The sequence below is a fragment of the Phacochoerus africanus genome, chromosome 5, assembly GCF_016906955.1.
Source record: "Phacochoerus africanus isolate WHEZ1 chromosome 5, ROS_Pafr_v1, whole genome shotgun sequence".
NCBI classification, from domain to species: Eukaryota; Metazoa; Chordata; class Mammalia; order Artiodactyla; family Suidae; genus Phacochoerus; species Phacochoerus africanus.
Genome location: NC_062548.1, coordinates 17,652,872 through 17,677,698, shown reverse-complemented (window position 1 = coordinate 17,677,698; position 24,827 = coordinate 17,652,872). Strand labels below are relative to the sequence as shown.

The window sequence follows — 24,827 nt, the reverse complement described above, 5'->3', positions numbered from 1 at the left end:
AGTGGGAGAGAAATCATATACGTATGATGTCAGATTATACTAAGTGATAGTTGCTATTATTATTAAATGAAGCCCTGCTGGGCCAGGATAAAGCTGGTTTGAAGTAGTAATATTCATGAGGACAACTATTTATTCTACACCGCAGCTCATGGTGTTGCCAGATCCTTAACCCACTGAGCGAGGCCAGGGATTGAACCACATCTTCATGGATACTGGTCGAGTTCATTCCTGCTGAGCCACAGCAGGAATGCCTATCATTGTATTCTTGAAGCTTTATTCAAAATCTCATTTTCTTGCTTTGGATGTGTGGCACGATAATAGTTAACATTTCCCGCCACACTTTCCATTTGTCAGGTGCTATATTAAGCACCGGTAAAGTAAGTACTGCTATTACTATTTACAGATGAGTAAACTAAGCTGTAGAAAGGTTAAAAAACTTACCTAAGATCACACAGCTAGTGAGTGATAGAGCCTGGATTTAACTCAGACTGTCAGGCTTGAGAACCCACATCTGTAACCACCAAATTCGACTGCCTTATCCCCGTGTGTCCCCAGGAGTACAACCCAGGATTGGATGTCACCAAGGGTCTACAAATCCTGCCCCTGGGGTGGAAAAAAGGGACCCCCAACCCCACTCTACTTTGTTGGTGGACCTTGAACATAGGCAAAGCTTCTGTGTCCATTCTCATTGCCCCTCTGGGGGTTCAGGACCCTTCAGATGGATGCGAGTCATTTTCAGCTGCGGCGGAGCACTAGACAGGATTTATCTGCCTCAGAAGAGTGGAAACCTTGTCTGGCCTCTCACCCCTGAAATTACCACCGTGGTGCATCAAAGGGATCTAGGAAGGGTCTAGTGCAGAACAGGTGGGAGAGGGGTAAGGTTGGAGTCGGCCTGAGAAGCCTGAGAACCCTGGCATAGCCCTGAGAAGCCCTTGGGGTAAGTGAAGGTGAGCATGCCACTGCAGCACCTGGCCCCATCCCCATGCGGATTTCCTGAGGATTTAATGACTCTACACACATGACAGCTTAGATCAACTCTCTGGCAGCTGGTAAGCACCCAGCAGGTCTTACCAGACTTTCTTTCCCTGGGTGACTTTTCTTTTCTTTTTTTTTAAATTTTTTGGTTTTGTTTTGTTTTGTCTTTTTGCCTTTTCTAGGGCCACTCCCTCGGCATATGGAGGTTCCTAGGCTAAGGGTCGAATTGGAGCTGCAGCTGCTGGTCTACACCACAGCCACAGCAACACCAGATCCGAGCTGTATCTGCGACCTACACCACAGCTCATGGCATCGCCGGATCCTTAACCCACTGAGCAAGGCCAGGGATTGAACCCACAACCTCATGGTTCCTAGTTGGATTCGTTAACCACTGAGCCACGACGGGAACTCCTGGGTGACTTTTCTTTTTTCTCCCTCATCTGCGGCACGTGGAAGCTCTGGGGACAGGGAGTGAACCTTTGCCACAGCATCGACCCTAGGCACTGCAGTGACAATGCTGAATCCTTAGCCCACTGTGCCACAAGGGAACTCCCTGGGTGACTCTAAAGATTTGAATCTCTGTTTATACCTTCAAAGGCTCTATCTGCCAATTTCCTTCTGGGCTCTGGGGGTGGGGGGAAAGAAGGGGAGGGGAGGAGGAGGAGGTTCACTGTTCAACAGGACATTTCCACTTGGAGGACATACCGGCTTTGCTGATGCTCTGACCCTTTGTAAATATTTAATACCTCTGCCTAAAAAAGGCCTGCTGTTAAGGGAAAAAAAGCCATTTTCTGGAAGTGTGTGTTTTGAGTGGCAAAGAACAGAGACTCATTAGGTAGCTTCAGTTTAGGAACGCTGCAGGGTAGCCCTGAGTGGGGACAGGCCAGGCAGGAGTTTCGGCTGTGGACTGGCCCTGCTTTGTTGCCTGGGTCACTTCACTGTGCAGGCTCCTTCTGGGCAGCTTTCTTGACTACTTTGCTGCCTCCATGAGATAGGTTGGGTGGCAGCATATGGCCCCCAAATTCTCAGGGTAGCGTCCCTTGGAGAACGTGCAGCTTAGCCATTTTATCACGGGGCCCTCAGAGGCACCCCCTCTCTTCTGTGGAAGACCATCCCTGAAGCCTTGGCCGTGTGCGTCCCTCCCTGCACCCAGCTCAAAAGGCCCTGGCTTTGGGACGCCTCTCCACCTCATTAGTCATTCACGCTTCTTCTCTGCAGCTTCCAAGCACAGCACGTTGTAGTTATTGACGTCCAGAGCTGGTTCCCCAACTAGGCTGTCAACCAGGCAGGGCGGGAGATGTGTATTATTCACACTTGTATCATCAGCACCAGACGGGCCAGCAGGCATGTTTGCTGAGTGAATAATGCAATGGGCATCTTTAGGACTTCTTTGAGGGCCCTGCCCTGCTCCAGGGAGGTCCAGGGGACCCTCCACCTGAATCAGGCCAGCTGGGTCTGGGTTGGCATTTTATTTACATGTTGATTTTTTTTTTTCAGTTTTATCTATCTATCTATCTGGCTGAGCCCATGGCATGTGGAAGTTCCCAAGCTAGGGGTTGAATCGGAGCTGCAGCTGCGGGCCATAGCCACAGCCACAGCAACGCGAGATCTGAGCTGTGTCTTCGACCTACAACGAAGCTCACAGCAACACTGGATCCTTAACCCACCAAGTAGGGCCAGGGGTTGAACCTCTACCCTCATGGATACTAGTGGGGTTCATTACTGCTGAGCCACAAATGGGAATTTCAACACCAGATCCTTTAACCCACTTCCCCAGCCAGGAATGCAACCCATACCTTCGCAGCGACCTGAGCTGCTGCAGTCAGGTTCTTAACCCACTGTGCCATGGCAGAAATTCCAAGAACTCCTGTGATTCTTAATGAAAATTAGTTGTTTAAAAAAATATTTTTGGGAGTTCCTGTCATGGCTCAGTGGTTAACCAATCCGACTAGGAACCATGAAGTTGCAGATTTGATCCCTGGCCTTGCTCAGTGGGTTAAGGATCTGGCGTTGCCATGAGCTGTGGTGTAGGCCACAGACGCAGCTCGGATCTGGTGTTGCTGTGGCTGTGGCGTAGGCCGGTGGCTACAGCTCCGATTGGACCCTTAGCCTGGGAACCTTCATATGCCGCAAGTGTGGCCCTAAAAAGACAAAAGACCAAAAAAAAATTAAATAAATAATAAAAATAAAAACATATTTTCATAGTTTAAAAATAACACATAAACTGAAAAAAAAATTAAAATTCTGAATGTGTAAAGTTAAATGTTAAATTCCCCTCACTTCTCTTCCAAAGCAATCCCCATAGGCAAATATCCATTAAAAATATTTTAACAGCTTTATTGATATTTAAATCATCAGATACCATACAATTCAACCATTCAAAGTGTACAATTCAAAAAACAAGCCTGCCTCAGTCTCTTCAGTAGTAAAATTTGAGTGACAAAGGAATCTACCTCATAGAGTAACATGGTTGTACTGTCATAGTAACTAATATTTGTCGAGCATTTACTATGTAGATACCTAACGGACCTATGATTTATAGATTAGTGAATTGAGGTTAGGAGAGGTTAAGTAATCTCCCAAGGTCAAACAACCCCTAATAAACTGATGGAGATAAACAGAATCAGAGGCTGCCTGCAAAGCCTGCATTGTTAACTGTTAATATCAGGGAATAACAAAATGCTTATCAAGGAGACAGTGTTTAGTAAATGATAACTGATATAATTATAAAAAAGTGGAAAAATTAGCAATTGATTCATCTCCTAAAGACACCAGCCATTTTTAATTTTTGGCATATTTCCTTCCAAATATTTCAAACATACTAAAAATTCAGAAGAAAATAGACATAAGCCTTCCACTTTTTTTTTTCTTTTTGTCTTTTTAGGGCTGTATCTGCAGCATTTGAGGTTCCCAGGCTAGGGGGTAGAACAGGAGCTGTAACATCCTGCCTACACCAGAGCCGCGTCTGTGACCTACACCACAGGTCATGGCAACACTGGATCCTTAACCCACTGAGTGAGGCCAGGGATAGAGCCTGAGTCCTCATAGATGCTAGTCGGGTTTGTTAACTGCTGAGCCACAACAGGAACTCTTTTTTTTTTTTTTTTAAGACAAAATTTCATAGATTAGGTGGCTCTATCACCCTTACCCTGAGGTCTTTTTTTCCCCTATGCATTATTTTTCTTTAGATTATTAGAGTCACAACACATCATTTTCCATCTTAAAAAAAAAATCTGTCTTGAGCATTTCCCCAGCATATCAAATATGCTACAAGATTACTTGGGCCACATATATCGTACTGTATACTGTATGGCTGAAACACGATTTATCAATTTTCCATTGTTGGGTATGTAGGCTATCTCCCAGCAAAATTATCATTACACGTTGATCTTTCGTCAAGCATCTGATGATTCCATTTGGGCAAATTCTTAGAAAGGCCAGATCAGAGACTGTCAAGAAGTCTCTTCATAATTTTCTGACAAATAGTGCTAAAGAATGGGAACAGGGAGAAGGGAGTCTGAGATTTTTTTTCACCTTTTAGAACGTTTTATTCCATTATAACACACATACAGAAATGTGCACATAAGCCACAGCCCACCGAATTTTCAGAAGCACCACCTACTCGGCGTCCAGATCCTGAAAGAGAGCATGTCCAGCAGCCCAGGGCCACCTCGCCCCTTGCCATCGCTACTATCCAAGGGGTGGGATTTTAACGCTGCAAATGCCTACTAATCCGATTACATGTTTGGAATTAATACTTGGATATACCCTAGACCACGAAAACGTGAGCTAAGTCCTTCTGCAAACGTTTGACAGCCTGAGGTCGGACCAAGAGCGCAGAGACAGGTCGGCAAGACGAGCCAGCAACGCCCCCGGCCCCACGGGGGTCCTCCAGGATCCCGGCGTGCAGTGCGGCGATCCCGGCGTGCACCGCGGTCCGCGGAGCCGGTTTCCGGGCGCTTTGCGCGGGCGGCGAGAGCAGCGGATGGCCGGTGAGGGTCTGTGTCCGGCCGAAGGCGACGAGGCGGGGACGACATGGAAGTGTAAGCCGCCGGGGCGCGTCGTCGGCTCAAGGGCGACGCTCAGAGCTAGGGGACGGTTAATTCCTGGGAGCCGGGAGATGTGGGCCGGGGGCGACTCCTCGTCCGGGCGGGCGGGGAGGGCGGCGGGCCAGGAGGCTAGGAAGGGACTCTCCCTCCGGCCTTCTGAACCTTCGTCCCCTCTCCCACCGCGTGCTCAGGACGTGGGGCGAGGGCCACTTGGCCCGGCTGCCTTTAGGGGTGCCAGGTGTCTGTTCCCTCCCTCACCCACTCAACAGCGTTGCCAGGTCGCGGTGGGGAGCTCGGTATGAGAGCAGGGACTTACTAAAACCCTGGGTCCGGCCTGGAAGTACCTGGAGGAGAGGTGGGGAAATGCTGGAGTAGAGTTTTGCTTAGGAGCAGTGGAGGTGCTCTGCAAAGTAGTTAAGAAGCAGGTAGCCGTGTGGGGTTGGGGTGGGGGGCTAGGAGTAGAAGCCATTCTAACAATTGTAACTCCACATCGGCTTTTCCATGTTTGCTCCTTGTACTGCGTGCAGAGGGAAGTTTTTGCAGCTACTTTGTATGTGGATTTTTATACCTATGTTGCGTTCTCTTTGGCAACATGTTTATGTTTTGTTTGCTCTTTAGGGTCACAGGTGTGGCTTATGGAAGTTATCAGGCTAGAGGTCGAAGAGGAGCTGCAGCTGCCAGACTCCGAGCCTCCTGTGCGACCTATGTCACAGCTCACGGCAGTGCGGGTCTTTAACCCACTGAGCAAGACCAGGGATCAAACCCACATCCTCATGGATACTTCTCGTGTTCGTTGCAGCTGAGCTAGGACAGGAACTCTGATTGTTTAATCCTGACATTTTCTTTTATGTTCTTTTACTTCATGTTTCACGTTTATATGTACTGTTTTGCAGACTTAAAAACACACACACACACACACACACACAATTGGAGTTCCCGTCGTGGCGCTCGTTAACGAGTCCGACTAGGAACCATGAGATTGCGGGTTCGATCCCTAGCCTTGCTCAGTGGGTTAAGGATCCCGCGTTGCCGTGAGCTGTGGTGCAGATTGCAGACGCGGATCGGATCCCTCATTGCTGTGGCTCTGGCATAGGCCGGTGGCTCTGGCATAGGCCGGTGGCTACAGCTCCGATTCAACCTCTAGCCTGGGAACCTCCATGTGCAGTGAGAGCAGCCCAAGAAATGCCAAAAAGACAAAAAAAAAAAAACCAAAAAACCACAATACGTATATGTATCTGAAGTGAAAGCTTCCTGAGACAGTGTTGTATACAGTAACTCTAGTAGTCTCTTCTCTTCTATTAAAATAGAATGTTGACCCATTAAATTGATTTTGCAGTCCTCTATTTTAGGTTTGTTTATGCTGAGCCACCATGGGAACTCCACTTTCTATTCATTGATTTTTTCATTTTTTTTAATTTTTTTTATTTTATGGCCGAGGAAGTTGCTGTTGTGGCTCAGTGGTTAATGAATCCGACTAGGAACCTTGAGGTTACAGGTTCAATCCCTGGCCTAACTCAGTGGGTTAGGGATCCGGTGTTGCCATGAACTGTGGTGTAGGTGGCAGACTTGGCTCCGATCCTGAGTTGCTGGGGCTCTGGCCTAGGCTGGTGGCTACATCTCTGATTAGACCCCTAGCCTGGGAACCTCCACATAATGTGGGTGCTGCCCTAGAAAAGACAAAAAGAAAAATTTTTATGGCTTCATGTCATTTAGAAGTTCCTGCCCCAGGAATTGAACCCAAGCCATAGCTGTGACCTGTGCCACAGCTGCAGCAACACTGGATCCTTTATTTTATTTAATTTATTTTTTTATTTTTTTGTCTTTTCTAGGGCTGCTTCCCATGGCATGTGGAGTTCCCAGGCTAGGGGTCTAATCGGAGCTGTAGCCACTGGCCTACACCACAGCCACAGCAACACAGGATCTGAGCCTCATCTGCAACCTACACCACAGCTCACGGCAATGCTGGATCCTTAACCCACTGAGCAAGGGCAGGGATCGAACCCACAACCTCATGGTTCCTGGTCGGTCGGATTTGTTAACCACTGAGCCACGATGGGAACTCCAACGCTGAATCCTTTAACCCGCTGCTCTTGGCCAGAGATTGAATCTTCACCTCTGTGGAAACCCAAGCTACTGCAGTTGAATACTTAACCCATTGTAGCACAGTGGGAACTTCTTCTGTTCATTCTTTTATTTTTATTTTTTTGGCCTCACCTGTGGCACATGGAGGTTCCAGTACCAGGAATCGAACCTACACCACAGCAGCAAGCCACAGCAGTTGCAATGCTGGGTCCTTAACACCCTGTGCCACAGAGGGAACTCCCATTCTTTTACTCTTGAACTTAATATACATAGGGAGAATGGACTCTTCTCTATAATCTGTTTGAGATAATATCAGAATTTCCTTCATTTTATAGCTGGAAATACTGAGATTTAGAGAAGTTAGCTAAGAGGTCCTTCAGCAATTCAGTAACAGGACAGAAAAGAAGGTAATTTGTTTGCTAGCTCCTAAGAGAATGCTGCAGTTTTAATTGTTCATTGAGGGACTTCCCATTGTGGGACAGCAGAAATGAGTCTGACTAGTGTCTACGAGGATGCAGGTTCGATCCCTGGCCTTGCTCAGTGGGTTGGGGATCCGGCGTTGCCGTGATCTGTGGTGTAGGTCACAGATGTGGTTTGGATCTGGCGTTTCTGTGGCTGCGGGTTGCTGCTGTGGCTATAGCTGGCAGATAGAGCTCCCATTTGACCCCTAGACTGGGAACTTCCATGTGCCGTGGGTATGGCCCTAAAAAAAAGGAAATAAATAAATTGTTCATTGACTTGGAAGCCTGTTCAGTTTTCTTGGATCACAATTTAGTTTTTCACAGCAGGACTTGGGTTGATAACTTAGGTTGAACATGGAAGAATTTGAACAATTCTGTTGTCATTGTGTTCTTAAGAGTTAACTGTGTGGCAATTAATAGACACTGTTTGCTTGGGCTTTTTTGTACGTGTGTGTGCCTCTAAGGAAGGTCTGTCAATAGATCATTTTGTTGTTTATTCCGAATAGATGTTTATATCCATTAAATTGACTCAGCAGAAAGTTAAGGAAATTTTATAGGTAAATTTCAAAGTGCAAGTCAACTTCAGTCAGCTAATTCATTACTTAAGGAAATTAAGTGACTGCCTTCCTGTAAGTTTAGATTCAGACAGTATTTAATATTCACTTAGAATATTCATTTTAAACATCCGTAAATAAAATCAGTACTATTCTCAGTCCTACAAGAGAATGTGAAGGAGCATGGGAGGAAAGTGTCCTCAATTATAAGTTATACTAATGTCTTTGTTTTAAACTTAGAGAATTCTTTAGTTTTACATCTTCATTTTTCTCAACTTTTTACCTTGAAAAATTTTAAACTCTTTGGAGAGTTGCAAAAAGAGCATCACAAGTACCTTTTATATCTTAGAGTCACCATTTGTCAACATTTGATATATTTGCCTTCCCTCTGTCACACATGCATGCATTCTCCACACATACACACACACATACACACACTTTTTACTGAACTATCCCAGAGTTATAGATGTATCATTTTATCAATTTTTAAAGTGTGTTCTCCTGGAGTTTCCGTCGTGGCACAGTGGTTAACGAATCCGACTAGGAACCATGAGGTTGCAGGTTCGGTCCCTGCCCTTGCTCAGTGGGTTAACGATCCGGCGTTGCTGTGAGCTGTGGTGTAGGTTGCAGACGCGGCTCGGATCCCGCGTTGCTGTGGCTCTGGCGTAGGCCGGTGGCTATGGCTCTGACTCAACCCCTAGCCTGGGAAACCTCCACATGCCGCAGGGGTGGCCCAAGAAATAGCAAAAAAAAAGACAAAAAAAAGTGTGTTCTCCTGTGTAACTGCAATACCATCTTCACACCCAGGGAATTTAGCACTGATAAAAATTAAAATGCAATCTGTATTAAAATTTCTTCAGCTTTCCTAATATTTTAGCTGCTTTTTTTTTTTTTTAATGGATTTAGGATCTAGTCAGTAGTCACATACTGCATTTAGTTTTATGGTTCTTTAATCGCTTTTAATAACAGTCTCCTAGCCTCTTTTTGTGACATTGGCATCATGACAAATGACAGTGATATTTGAAGAATCTAGACCATTTGCTATGAAGCTTCCTCAAATTGCGTTTGTTTATATTCTCATAACTAGGTTTAAGTTTTTTGACAGGATTGTCATAAGGGACGTTTCCTTCTCAGCGCATCACGTCGTCGTAATTACTTGTGCTGTTAAATTAGATGACCTTGATTAAGTTGATGTCTGTCAACTCTCACCATATCTTGTTCTCAACAACCTGCCACTTAAGCGGTGGTTACAGTAACATCTCCAGGATAAAAACTGCCTTTAAAAAATTTCCCAATATACATAGTTCACTTAGGACTTGAAAGACAGATACTGTACTCATTGATATTTTAATGCCTAGCATGTTTTGGCATTTATTCCACTAGTATTTGTCTGGGTAAAAAAAGTAATTTTCTTCCTAGTAAGAGAGTCAGTGAGGGAGTTCCCTTCATGGCGCAGAGGAAACAAATCCGAATAATATCCATGAGGATGCGTGTTTGATCCCTGGCCTTGCTCAATGGGTTATGGATCCACAGTTGCTGTGAGCTGTGGTATAGGCTGGCAGCTGTAGCTCTGATTGGGCCCCTAGCCTGGGAACTTCATATGCTGCATGTGAGGCCCTAAAAAAGGCAAAAAAAGAAAGAAAAAAAATCAGTGAATAAATTAGCTTCTGCCCTCCAGAGTCTATAAGATACAGTAATTGTTTAAACATCCATTGTTGTTTTGGCCCGCAAACACAAGTTCATTAAATACACATGAAAGAGCCTTTCCCTCTCTGGGTATTGGCTCTGGAAAAGGCAGATGATGTTCTTTGGATTCTTGCAATTAACAGTGTTCACTTGGACAGAGGAGCAATAATTTGGAAGAGTCCAGGACAGATTTCCCAGGGCATGGAATAGTCTGCATCACAGGGAAGGGACTATTATTTGGAAATGAAGTTGTCTCAGTGGCACTTGGGATGGATCCATTGGCTTTGAGAAAAAATAACATTTGTAATTTTTCTCCATTCTGTTCCAGGAAGGGATGTCTTAGTTGCCTCGAATGTTAGGACACAGGGAGTTGTAATTCAATTTCAAGCAAAGATAGAAGGAGGCCTTGTGGGCTGACTTCCTGATTAAGTAGGCAAAGATGACATGTGGTTTGATTTGTCATTTTCAATTTTAATGAGCCATAACATGTGCTCTAATTATGCATTATCCTTCCTGTGTTAGATTCCCTTTAAATATGATATTCTTTGTGACCTGAGTGCAATTGTGGTCATTTGGGCAAAGCAGCATTTTTGTGAAATCCTAGCTATTTGTTGAATGACATAGCATTTGGGAAGCTTCACATGCTGATTTGATTACAGTTGCTGACGTCACTGTGCTGATGACCTAAGGCCTAGGTTGGGTCCTTGTGTTAACTACCTGCTTATTTTGCTTTATTGATTGATTGGGGAAATCACCCATCTATTTCGTCCATGTTTTTGAAATTTTGTGTCCTCATTTTCATCATACAGCCCCGCTCCTAGTTTAAGAGCCATCTGTAATCTTTGTTGCACATTATGTCAAGTCCAAACTCCTTCCTGAATTTTTAGGATTCTGCATTTTTGGTTTCTGTTGGTCCAGTCCCGTTTTATTTTTGACAATTCCATAGTTATTGTCCATGTTAGTTAGGCTGTGTGCCCTTGAGCAAGTGTTTTAATCTCTGAGCTTCAGTTTCATCATCTTTAAAGAAGGAATCACAATAGCTCCTAAATCACAGTTTTTAATGAGAATTTCAGTGAGATGATATCTTTTAAAAATGATAGCCTTTGTTGAGGGAGATCCCAATAAATACCAAGAAACGTGTTATATTTATAAAATTTGTCGTCTCCTTTCATCCTTGTACCAGCTTTCTGAAGTGGGAAGAGGTTGTGATGATGGTAGCATAGGTAGTAGTGATAATAGATGGCATTTATTGAGCACCTAGTGTTTTCCAGGTTCTGGAGTTCCCACCGAGGCTCAGCGGAAGTGAATCTGACTAGGATCCATAAAGACACAGGTCCGATCCCTGCCTTGCTCAGTGGATTAAGTATCTGGCGTTGCTGTGAGCTGTGGTGTATGTCACATATATAGCTGGATCTGGCATGGCTGTGGCTGTGGCAGAGGACAGTGGCTATAGCTCTGATTTGACCCCTAGCCTGGTAATCTCCATGTGCCAAGGGATTGGCCCTAAAAAGACAAAAAAAAAAAAAAGTGTTTTCCAGGTTCTTTACATGTTTCAACTTAATCCTATAATAGTTTTACGAGGTTGGTACTATAACTGACATTTTATAGATCAGGAAATTTAAGCATAGAGCAGTTAAATAACTTACCCAAATTCACACAGCTAATGGATAGCAGAGCTGGGTTTATTTTTTTATTTTATTTTTTATTTTTTTGTCTTTTTGCTATTTCTTTGGGCCGCTCCTGCGGCATATGGAGGTTCCCAGGCTAGGGGTTGAATAGGAGCTGTAGCCACAGGCCTACGCCAGAGCCACATCAATGCGGGATCCGAGCCGTCTGCAACCTACACCACAGCTCACGGCAACGCCAGATGGTTAACCCACTGAGCAGGGGCAGGGATCGAACCCGCAACCTCATGGTTCCTAGTCGGATTCGTTAACCACTGCGCCACGACGAGAACTCCTGGGTTTATTTCTTTACTTTGTTTGTTTGTTTTTGTCTTTTTAGGACTGTTCCCGTGGCAAATGGAAGTTCCCAGGCTAGGAGTCGAATTAGAGCCTTATCTGTGTCCTACACTACAGCTCACAACAATGCTGTATTCTTAACTCACTCAGTGAGGCCAGGGATCAAACTGAGTACTCAGGGATACTAGTCGGGTTTGTTACCACTGCGCCACAATGGGAACTCCCAGAGCTGGGTTTAGAATCCAGGCTGTACTTGTAGATACTAGTTTATCCCCATTTTTTGTTTTATATGAGGATGCTTTGGGGGGTTAATTAACTCACAAAAACTCACATACCTTATAAATGACAGAGCTGTAATAGGAACCCAGATTTGTCTGATTTCAAAACTAATTTAACTTTTTTTTATTGACATATAGTTGATTTGCAATGTTGTGCCAATTTCTGCTGTACAGCAAAGTGACTCAGTCATATATGTACGTGTGCATGCCTATGTTTATTCTTTTTTTTTTTTGTCTTTTTGTCTTTTCTGCAGCCGTACCTGAGGCATATGGAGGTTCCCAGGCAAGGGGTCTAATTGGAACTGTAACTGCCTGCCCAAGCCACAGCCACAGCAACACCAGAGCCGAGCCATGTCTGTGACCTACACCACAGTTCGAGGCAACACTGGATCCTCAACCCACTGAGCAAGGCCAGGGATCGAGCCCAAAACCTCATGACTCCTAGTTGGATTTGTTAACTGCTGAGCCACGACGAGAAACTCCCTATTCTTTTTTTATATTATTTTCTATGTGGGGAACTTTTTTTTTTTTTTTTTTTTTTTTAGGGCTGCACTTGCAGCATATGGAGGGTTCGCAGGCTAGGGGTTGAATCAGAGCTACAGCTGCCAGCCTACACCACAGCTCGTGGCAATGCCTGATCTTTCACCCACTGAGCGAGGCCAGGAATTGAACCTGCAACCTCACGGCTCCTAGTCAGATTCTTTCCCACTGAGCCACAACAGGAACTCCCTGGGAAATATTCTTTGTGTTATTTCCCATCATGGTCTATCCCAGGAGATTGAATATAGTTCCCTGTGCTGTACAGTAGGACCTTGTTGTTTACTCATTCTAAATGTAATAGTTTGCCTCTGCTAAGCCTGTATATATTTTTTAATTGAGGTATAGTGATTTATATTGTTTCAGGTACACAGCAGAGTGATTCAGTTATACGTGTGTGTATGTATATATATATATATATATATATATATATATATATATATATGTATTTAATTCTTTTTCAGATTCTTTTCCCTTATAGGTTATTACAAGATACTGAATATAGTTTCCTGTGCTGTACTGTAGGTCAAAACCCTGTTTTGTTTTGGCCTCACCTGCAGCGTGCAGAAGTTCTAAGGCCAGGGATCATTCCCGAGCCACAGCCATGACAGTGCCAAGTTCTTAACCGCCAGGCCATCAGAGAACTCCAAAACTGTGTTCTTAATTAGCACACTGTGCTTGGTTGGCTCTTGCGCAGGGGTCAGGCTTTTGACCCCTGTTCGACACGTTAACTCTACTCTTGAGGTGGTAGGGAAGATGAGCACCTTGGGAGTTTTGTGGCTCTCTGGCAGGATTCCTGATGTCGCTGGAATTTCTAGCAGCCATGTTAGTGTTAAGGATCCCGTTTCGGGTGATTCAGCAGGAAGAGTTGGCTGCCCGGAATGTCACTAGCCGGTGGAGGGCAGATGGTGCTGGAGAGAGCCTGGCTGTGGGGCGAGACAGCACTCTGTGTCTCCAGTCAGTTCTTGCACCCTCTGTTTATTGACATCCCCCTCCTCCCTCTGTGGTTTTGCCCTGTGTTCTTCTGTACCTAACTTCCTCTAGACGTTGGACTTTTCTTAACTTCTGCCTGTTTGGACCAGGGATCAGTACAGTATTTTAATCGCCCATCTGGTGAAGGATGTGTGACATACTATGGCTGTAAAAAGAATTTGCTCTGAAATTGCCCATTGCCAACTAAATCAGTAAGACTTAGGACATTTCTCAATCTTAGGTTGTGGTCCCCAAGTTCCTGGACTTGAGTCTTTACAAAGGGATTATTTTGTAAATATTTAATTCCCACAAAGGGATGTGAGCCCACATTGATGATAGTTTACTTTATTTTGCAGGAAGGATGCCAATTCTGCACTGCTCAGTAACTACGAGGTAAATAGCTTTGGATTATCATGTTTTCCTCCCTGATGATTTGCTCTTTGCTCCTGAAGATTATTAAATTAGTTTTGGTTAGAAATGACTGAATTTGTTTGGCTCTCCCACTTGAAAATAGAAGAGATGGCACCATCTGGTGGACCTTGGAATAGTTGTAGTTTGGTAAATTACATACAGCATAGTAATTCAGGGAAGCTGGGAAGTCTTTAGTCACTGTAGGCAACCTGCTGCAAACCCCAGAGGTTTTAGATCTTCACTTGGGATGCCTTCATGAGACAGAAGCATCTCTTTTGGAACTGATTCTGTTTGCAAAAGTTTTTCATTAAAATACTTAAACCTTTTCCTAATGACCACTCTCTAGCTGTAAAATGCTTTTATAAATGTTTATTTTGATCCTCATAATAGTCTCATAAGTATTAACACCTTCATTTTGGGATCAAGAGCTTAGTTGACTCACCATTATGAATAATTTAGTGGGAACTAACAAATTTGGCATTTGGGGGTTTGAGGGTTGGGTTGTTAGAGAAAGAAAGGAGGGAAGGAAAGAGGAGAAGGAGGATAGAACATTATTTTTACCTACCTTCTTTTTTGCCTGGATCTTGTTTGGTATCGGCAAAACTGTCTGATAGTAACTTCAGGTATAGAAAGAACCATTCATATATTCGTTGTCAATTTTTCATCTATCAAGGTCTAAACTCACAAAGACTTACAGGAGATTTGAGTCTCCACTGTGATATATGTAGAAGGTAGTAGAATGAACCCAGTGGGCCGTATTCCTGTCTTCCTAAATGTTCATCTTCAGTGGTTGCTGCTCATAACAGGAAGAAAGTGGCCACTGGTCAAGCCATTGGCTTTTAGGAGCCTCCTTGTTCAGTCTGGACTCTGGAGAAGGTGTTCAGTGTTTGATCCATTGAGGAAATGTTGCATTAATTGGGTCGCATGCCACTATTTCTGAAAGAAATGACAGGCAAGGGAAGGGTTGCATTGTATCTTGTTATTACTGTCTGTGTGCTTCTCAGTTCCCTGCTGCAGGAAAGAGATTTACTCCTCCCATTCTTGTTAGCACTGATACACATATGCTTCTTCCTTGTGGGAAAAGTTTACATCTGAAGTTCTTTTTTTTCTTTGGGTAAACCACTTTTATCACTTCATAATTTTTCTTTTCCAGAAATAAATTAATCTAGATTTTCATGCTAGAGAAGCAGGATCTTTTTTTAAAAAAACATTTATTTTAGGAAATTTTTTTTATTCAGATAAAACTGACATACAACATTATATTAGTGTCAGGTATACAGCACAGTGGCTGGTATATATTGCAAAATGATCACCATAATAAGTCTAGTTAACATCTGTCACCATACATAGTTACGTAATTCTTTTTTTTCTTGTTATAACTTTTTAAGGTTTACTCTTAACAACTCTCCAATATGCAATAGAGTATTATTAACAATATAGTTGCCATGCTATACATAATTTCCCATGATTTATTCATAACTGGAAGTTTGTAACTTCTGATCACCTTCATCAGTTTTATCCCCCCCACCTCTACCCCTCAGCCCCAGCCCTGGTCTCTAGATAACACTAATCTGTTCTCTGTATCTATGAGCTTGTTTTTTTGTTTGTTTGTTTTTTTTGTCTTTTTTTTTGGTCTTTTCTAGGGCATATGGTGGTTCCTAGGCTAGGGGTCTAATCTGAGCTGTAGCCACTGGTACGCCAGAGCCACAGCAACGCCAGATCTGAGCCGTGTCTACGGCCTACACCACAGCTTACAGCAATGCCAGATCCTTAACCCTCTGAGCGAGTCCAGGGATCGAACCTGCATCCTCATGGATCCTAATTGGGTTCATTACTGCTGAGCCACAATGAGAACTCCCACCTGACATTTTTATTTATTTATTTATTTATTTTGTCTTTTTGCCCTTTCTAGGACCGCTCTCGCAGCATATGGAGGTTCCCAGGCTAGGGGTCTAATTGGAGCTGTAGCCATTGGCCTACGCCAGAGCCACAGCAACGCGGGATCTGAGCCGCGTCTGCAACCTACACCACAGCTCACGGCAACGCCAGATGGTTAACCCACTGAGCAAGGGCAGGGACCGAACCCGCAACCTCATGGTTCCTAGTCGGATTCGTTAACCACTGCGCCACGACGGGAACTCCCATCTGACATTTTTAAAAGGCTCTTTTATCTAAGTCAGGTAGTGCAAATTCACTTATTTAAACTATTTCAAGTAACAATTGTCACTGATCTTCTTTGATCTCAAAAATAATATATTGAGTATTTGAAAGTAAATTTTCCTAAAATGTGATCATCAAAATTCCAGTTGCACAGATTTGCTCTGGCATAGGCTGGCTCTGATTGGATCCCTAGCTTGGGAACTTCATATGCTGCTGGTACAGCCCTAAAAAGACAAATAAATAAATAAAAATGTAAGATACTTCTCAGACTCATTTGCTCTAATGCAGGAGCTGTGGGGAGGGTTTATGAGAAGAAAAGGGTATTATTCTATTTATCCTTTAAAATCATTGACCTTGAAGTTGGTACAATTCTCAAATTTATTTATGAAAATCTTTTATATATCTCTTCTCAGGTGTTCCAGTTACTGACTGATCTGAAAGAGCAGCGCAAAGAAAGCAGCAAGAATAAACACAGTTCTGGGCAGCAGAACTTGAATACTATCACATATGAAGTAAGCCTAGGCTTCCTAAGGGTCTGCTCCAACTACCACTGAAGGGGGTTGGTTTATTTTGCTGATGGCTAGCCACCAAGTCATGACTGCCTGTTGTCTGATTTGAGTAGTTTTACTCTAACCCAGTTTTTGTTCTGTTTTTAGAAGTGGAAAGGGTTTAGCCAGTTGTGAGTTTAGCCATCTATAAAGTTAGAAGAAATAATCAAAAGTCTGTCCTTACTTCTAATACCAATTGCAAGTCAGGGATACCTAGGTCATGCTCAGTTTAATAACGCTCTGGAAGTACTCACAGAACTTACTGAAAGCATATTATATTCACACTTATAGGTTGTTAACAGGGAAAAGATATTTATTTTATTGACTTTTTTTCCAATTTTTTTATTATTATAATTGATTTACAAAAGACACATTAAAATTGGCCAAGGTTTTGGTCTCTGGTCCAGGAACTTCTGCATGCTGCAGGGGCAGCCAAAAAAAAAAAAAAAAAGTTTTGGCCAAGGGAAGAAGCAAATGGGGATTCCAGGAGTGATGCTTTTTTTTTTTTTTAGTCTTTTTGCCATTTCTTGGGCCGCTCCCGCAGTATATGGAGGTTCCCAGACTAGGGGTCTAATTGGAGCTGTAGTCGTCTGCCTACGCCAGAGCCACAGCAACGCAGGATCCGAGCCACGCCTGTGACCTACACCACAGCTCACGGTAACGCCGGATCGTTAACCCCCTGAGCAAGGCCAGGGACCGAACCCGCAGCCTCATGGTTCCTGGTCGGATTTGTTAACCACTGCACCACGACAGGAACTCCCAGGAGCGATACTTTTAAACACAGAGCTTCCACTGTCCTCTCATGTGAAGTCAGAACATGTTTCTCTTGAAATCAGTGTGTGTTAGTATACACAGAATGTCACCAACTAGGGACTCTCAGCTGAGCGTTGATGTCCAGTTTTTATAGGGGCTCCTTACTAGGCATGATCGAATTATTGGTTGCCTGTGTAGTTCACGTCAGCCTCCAGCCCCACTGATACTGCATGACCCAAAGCCCTGGCTCAAACATTGTTAAGGCCATCCAGTAGGACCTAAGGCCCCCAGACAGGTACTCTTATTGGGTATAATGTTCCAGGAGCCTGGAGGTTACCTCCCAGAAGCTGAGGGCAAAGGCCAGATCTTTTTTGGTAAAAACCAAATTCTTTATTGCAGAGAAAGTGATACCTTTTATTACAGAAAACTCAGTACCAAAAAAGATAAAGAAGAAATGAAAAGTAGTTCACGATATTAATAGTTTGTTGCATTTCCTACCAATCTTATATGTTCTGTCTTTAAAAAAGAACATCAAAGCCATTATGTTTGTTCTATGTGATCTTTAATTTTGTATCTGTCATTTAAATTTTTCTTGTTATTTCCTTTCTGTTCTGATTTTCTCTATAGAGATTTGGATTTAACTGTTTTTATCTTTTCAAAGAGATTTGAAAAGCTGCATTATTTTATCATAATCTCTTTTACGGAAAATAAGGGGTTTAGCACTTTTTTAGTCACCATTCCTTCTCATCTGATTTTGTTCATTTAACATGTGTTTAGAACCCCAGAGTTCACTTATTCATTCATGTTTTTTTATGTTATATAGCTCATCTCTTTCGAAGAAGAAAAAAGTTAATTGGTAATTAGTTTTATAACCGTATTTCAAGCTATCAAGTACCATAACTATACACAGTTGGTTTATGCTCACTAGCACTCTATTAATTCTTAAGAATTAAGAATTCTTGCTTTTAATTCATGGTGCCTTAAAGAAAGTTATTTTGTGCCCTTCTCATTGCATGATACAGAGTACGTGATATCAGTGTCTTATTACTGATACTGTTAACTTTGATCACTTGGTTAAGGGGGTATCTGCCTGGTTCTCCACTGTAAAGTTACTGTTTTTCCATTTCCATATTCTGTTAATTAGAAAAGAGTCACCAAGTGCAGCCCATGTTCAAAGGGGAAGGGGATTGTGCTTCGCCTTTTGAAGGGAGGGATATTAAAGAATTTGAGGACGTACATTAAAACTACCACAATAATTAATAAGTATTTTGGAGAAGATGCTTTGAGACTATGTAAATATCTGACTTCTCCTTAAGGTTTTACCCATTAATTTTAGTATTCATTGGTGGGTCCTTCCTGCAGTAATTATTACTGTGGTGCCATGTTCTTTTTTTTTTTTTTTTTCGTTCTTTTCTTTTTTTTTTAGGGCTGCACTCCGCCATATGGAGGTTCCCAGGCTAGAGGTAGAATCGGAGCTTCAGCCGCCAGCCTATGCCACAGCCACACCAACTCAGGATCTGAGCTGCATCTGTGACCTATACCACAGCTCATGGAAACTCTGGTCCTTGACCCACTGAGCAAGATCAGGGATTGAACCCACATCCTCATGGATGCTAGTCAGATTTGTTTCTGCTGTGCCACGACGGGAACTCCATGGTGCCATGTTCTAATGGTGATTTATTTCTCTCATTCTTTCTATTTTTTAATAGAGTTCTTCTGTAAGAAAGAATTGTTCCTTTCAATCCATTTATTGAGTCATTTGTATGTATATGGACTTGTGACTTTATTTTATTTTTTGTGTTCCCTATCTATAAAACTTTTTCTGAAATATGACAGCTCAGTTGTCAGACTGAGTCTTTTCTTTAAGATCAGAAAGGTTTTTCATGTTTGTTTTTTATTTTTTGGCTGCCCCGTGGCACATGGAGTTCCTGTGCCAGGGATCAGATCTGAACCGCAGTTTCGAGCAGCTGGATCCTTTAACGCAGTGTGCCAGGTGGGGATGGAACTGTACCTTGGTGCTGCAGAGATGCTGCTGATCCCCTTGCACCACAGTGGGAACTCTAAAATTGTTTTGTTTTTAATTTCAGTAATTATTTCTTTTGTTCTACTTACTGGTTTTCTTTTTGAGGAATTCCTGTTATATAAAGGTTGACTCTCCTGAAGCCGTTTGTTTTATAGCAGATTTTTGAAACAAAATTTTAGAATACTAAATTATAGCCATTACTTTCTCTTTCTCATTCAGGGTTGTTTGTCTTATGCTTACGTTTTCTTTTTTCTTTTTTAATAGACATTAAAATACATATCAAAAACACCATGTAGGCACCAGAGTCCTGAGATTGTAAGAGAATTTCTCACAGCAATGAAGAACCACAAGTTGACCAAGTAAGTAAAAAATATGTTAAGTGGGAAAATATTGACAGGTAATGAAAACGTTAGCTTACAAAAGGCATCCTCAGCAACTGTGTGTTTATGTTTAGTTGGGTTTTGAATTATAATTAATACTCTGAGCTCTTTTACAGCAGGATCATGGGATTATAGATGAGACAGCTGAGATTTAGAATAAAGTTGATGAATTAAATCATGAGACAATCGTGTTTGCTTGGGGTAAAAATGATAATATTCTGTCCACTCTTCCTTAACCTGCTGAGCCACCAAGGAACTCCTTTCCCTCATTCTCAAAGGGCAGTTTTGCTTGATATAGCATTCTTACTTGAGAGGTTTTTTTCTTTTTGCACTTTTGAGTTTATTGGCCCCACTACCTTCTGGCCTCCAGAGTTTCTGATGATATATCTGCCAATCATCTTTTTGTTGTTGTTGTTGTTGTTGTTGTTGTTATTGTTGTTGCTATTTCTTGGGCCGCTCCAGCGGCATATGGAGGTTCCCAGGCTAGGGGTCGAATCGGAGCTGTAGCCACCGGCCTACGCCAGAGCCACAGCAACGCAGGATCCGAGCCGCGTCTGCAACCTACACCACAGCTCCCAGCAACGCCGGATCGTTAACCCGCTGAGCAAGGGCAGGGACCGAACCCTCAACCTCATGGTTCCTAGTCGGATTTGTTAACCACTGCGCCACGACGGGAACTCCTCTGCCAACCATCTTAATGACGGGTTCCCTTGTATATGACAAGTCACTTCTCTCTTGCTGCTTTCAGGAGTCTGTTTTTGTCTTTGTCTTTCAAGTTTGTTTATAATGTGTCTCCACGTGGGTCTGAGTTCATCTTATTTGGAATTGAGCTTCTTAGATGTTTATATTCATGTTTTTCATCAAATTTGGGAGGTTTTCAGCTGTTATTTCTTCACTTATTCTTCCTGCCCCTTTCTCCTCTTTTCCTTCGGGGGCTTCCAAAATGTGTGTGTTGGTCCACTTCATGGTGTTCCATAGACCTCATAGGTTCTGTCCATTTTTCCGTGATCTTTTCCCTTTTCCTGTTCAAGGGCATTGATTTTGTTCTGCCTGTTCACATCTGCCTTCACATCTCTCTAATGTTTCATTTCAGTCATTGTACTTTCCAGCTCCTGAATTTCTTTTGTTTTTTTGTTTGTCTCTATTAATATTTCAATTTTATTCATACATTGTTTTCTTGACTTTCTTCATGTTTTCCTTTAATTCTTGGAGCATCTTTAAAATAGTTGTTTTAAAACCTTTTTCTTATACACCTGCCATCAGGGTGTTTTTGGCTTTCTCTCTCTCTCTCTTTTTTTTTTCCTCGAGCCATATCCACAGCATATGGCGGTTCCCAGTGTGAGAGTCGAATTGGAGCCGTACCTGCCAGCCTTTGACACTGCAGGCACAGCAGCGCAGGATCCAAGCCATGTCTGTGACCGACACCACAGCTCACGCAATGCCAGATCCTTGACCCACTTGAGCAAGGCCAGGGATCAAATCTGCATCCCCATGGATACTAGTCAGATTTGTTTCCCCTGCACCATGATGGGAACTCCGCCATCAGATTTTTTTTCAAGGACATTTTCTGATATATATTTTTTTCCTTTGAATGGGTCATACCTGTTTTTTGTTTGTTTACCTTGTGATTTCTCTGTTGAAAACTGGATGTTAAGTAATTGGGTAACTCTGGAAATCAGATTTTCTTCCTTTCCCCAGGCATGCTGGGTTTTGTTTATTGTTTGCTGTTTTTGTATTTTGTGGATTGTCTCTGTGCTAAGGATAAGCCTGAAGTATAAACTCAAGGCCTTTTCTGAGTATAATCCTTTTTCTCGGCATTCATAGTCACTCTCTGATTTTCTGTATATAGGCGGTTGTTTTTGAATGTCCTAGCTTTTAGCATCTGAGCTTTAAGAAAAAGAAGAAAGAAGAGGGTGGAAAGGACGCTGGCCCTTTAAGTCCTAGAAGTCACTTCAGCTGGAGGGGGAGGGGCTTGCAGCAGTGCTGGGCAGGTGCTACGACAGTGGCTGCTGCCCTTCTGCTTGCATCGCTGTGATCAGAAGCAACAATTGGTGATTAGTGCATGGATCCTTGATATTTGGAGGACAAGATCCTTTTTTGCCCTCTTGAGCTTCCACAGTCTGTGTGCACAGCTACCTGCCAGTGGCGTTGGAGGATGGGCAGCTGCTACTGTGCTAAGATCTAAAATTGAACAAAATTAACTGCTGTTTACCTTCCAAACTTAACCTGGAAGTTGCAAGCCTTCAGTAGACTTTAGGGCTCCAAAGTAGTTAATGTCAGATGGGATCTGCCAGTGCATTTTTTTTGGGGGGGGGGGGTGGAGGCAGATATCTGGTACTTCCTACTCTAGCACCTTTACAGAATCATCTCTGTTCCTTTTTTCTTTTTCTTTCTTTTTTTTTTTAAGACTTCATGTTTTTAGATCAGTTTTAGCAGCATTAAGGGTAAGGTACAGAGATTTTTTGTATGCTCCCGCCCCCTCATTATCAACATCTCCCATCAGAGTAGTAAATTTGTTAGAACCAGTGAATCTATAGTGACACGTCATTAACACCAAAAGTCCATAGTTTGTATTAGGATTTACCTGTGGTGTTGGTACAATTCTGTGGATTTGGACAAATGTATAATGACATTATCCACTGTTATGGCATCATGCAGCTTCTTTTCTCTGGCCTAGAAATCCTCTGTGCTCCAACCATTTATCCTTCCACCCCACTCACAACCCCTGGCAATCACCAACCTTTTTTACTCTCTGCATAGTTTGGCTTTTTCAGAAGGTAATGTAATTGGAATCATACAATATGTAGTTTTCTCAGATGCATTTAAAGTTCTTCCATGCCTTTTCAGGGTTTCTTAGCTCATTTCTTTTTAGCATTGATTAATCCATTGTCTGATTATACCACAGTTAGTAATCTATTACCTATTGAAGGACATCTTGGTACTTCCATGTTTTTGCAGTTATCAAAAAAAGCCACAGATGGCACAACATTGTAAATCAACTATGCTGTAATAAAAAAATAGGGGAAAAAAGCTACTGTAAACATTCGTGTACAGGTTTTTTGTCAACAAAAGTTGTCAGCTCCTTTGCTTAAATACCAGCGAGCATAGTTGCTTGATCGTATGGTAAGAGTATATTTAGGGTTTATTATTGTTATTGTTATTTTATTTTATTTTATTTTTTTTGTCTTTTTCCAGGGCTGCACCTCTGGCATATGGAGGTTCCCAGGCTGGGCGTCGTATCGGAGCTTCAGCTGCCGGCCTACGCCAGAGCCACAGCAACGCCAGATCCAAGCCGCTTCTACTACCTACACCACAGCTCATGGCAATGCCGGATCCTTAACCCACTGAGCGAGGCCAGGGATGGAACCCCCAACCTCATGGTTCCTAGTCAGATTCGTTAACCACTGAGCCATGACGGGAACTTCTAGATTTTTTTTTTTTTAATTATATATATAGTTGACTTATAACGGTTCTTCTTCAATTTCTGTTATACAGCAGAGTGACCCAATCACACCATTTCCCTCTGCTATACAGTAGGGTCCCATTGCCCATTCATCCCAAATATAACAGTTTGCATCCAAAAGACCCAAACTGCCTGTCCTTCCCACTCCCTCACCCTCTCCCCTGGGAACCTCATGTCTGTTCTCCTTGGCCATGTTCTCTTTTTGTTTGTAGATAGGATCATCTGTGCCATATTTTAGATTCCACAAATAAGTGATATCCTGTGGCATTTGTCTTTTCCTTTCTGGTTTCACTTAGTATGAGAATCTCTAGTTCCATCCATGTTGCTGCAAATGACATTAGTTTATCTTTTTTATGGCTGAGTAGTATTCCATTGTATACATGTAGCACATCTTCTTAATCCATTTATCTGTCAGTGGACATTTAGGTTGTTTCCATGTCTTGGCTGTTATGAATAGTGCTGCAATGAATACAGGGGTGGCATGTTTCTTTTTGAATGAATGTTTTGTCCGGATATATGCCAGGAGCGGGATTGCTGGATCATATGGTAGTTCTATATTTAGTGAGTATATTTAGTTTTGTGAGAAACCATCAGACTGTCTCCCACAATGGCTCTACCATTTTTCATCTCCACCATCAGTGGATGAGAGTTACTATTGCTCCACATTCTCATCAGCATTTGGCGTTGTTCATGTTCTGGATGTTGGCCATTCTGATAGGTAGGTGGTGGTATTTCATTGTTGCAACTGCATTTCCCTGATGACCTATGATGTGGAGCATCTTTCATAAGCTTATTTGTCAGCATTATATCTTTGGTGAGGTGTCATGTCTATTCATGTCTTTTTTTTTTTTGGCTGGGTGAGAAAGTGATACCTTATTTTTATTTGCACTTCTGTTATGATGAATGAGGTTGAGCATCTCTTTCAATGTTTAAAAGCTTTTTCTATGGACTGCCTATTAACATCCTTCATCCACTTATTTATTCTTTCTTTTTTTTGTAATATAGTGGATTTACGATATTGTATTTTAGGTGTACAGCCTAATGATTCAATATTTTTGCATATTATACTCCATTGTAGTTTATTACAGGATACTGGGTGTAATTCCCTCTGCTGTGTAGTAAATCCTTGTTGCTTTTCTATTTTGTGTGTAGTATTTTGTATCAGTTCATCTCATACCCCTAATTTGTCTCTCTCCTCTCCCCTCTCCCTTTTGATAACCGCAAGTTTTTTTTATATCCGTGAGTCTGTTTTGCATATATATTCATTTATATTAGTTTTTAGATTCTGCATATAAGTGATACATAGTATTTGTCTTTGACTTATTTCACTGCACATAATAATTCTCTAGGTCCATCCACATTGCTGCAGTGGCAGTGTTCCATTCTTTTTTATGGCTGGGTAATATTCCAGTGTGTGTGTGTATATATACATATATATATATGTATATATATATATTCCACTGTGTATATATATATTATAATCCAGTCATCTGTAAATGGGCACTTGGGTTGTTTCCATGTTTTGGCTATTGTA

The 24,827-nt window shown here is 42.4% G+C and overlaps 1 protein-coding gene across 3 annotated transcripts in view; it reads left to right on the top strand.

Annotated features, from left to right (window-relative positions):
* Nucleotides 1-24,827, top strand: part of CRCP (CGRP receptor component) — an 86,891-nt gene that overhangs the window by 44,431 nt on the left and 17,633 nt on the right. For 2 of the 3 annotated variants that reach the window (XM_047779942.1, XM_047779944.1), the window contains exons 3-5: nucleotides 13,912-13,948; nucleotides 16,540-16,638; nucleotides 19,715-19,809. In XM_047779942.1, the coding sequence (XP_047635898.1) occupies nucleotides 13,912-13,948; nucleotides 16,540-16,638; nucleotides 19,715-19,809 (231 nt within the window). Of the gene's footprint in view, nucleotides 1-4,822; nucleotides 5,019-13,911; nucleotides 13,949-16,539; nucleotides 16,639-19,714; nucleotides 19,810-24,827 lie in introns of those variants that run through there. The other variant, XM_047779943.1, reaches the window with a different exon arrangement.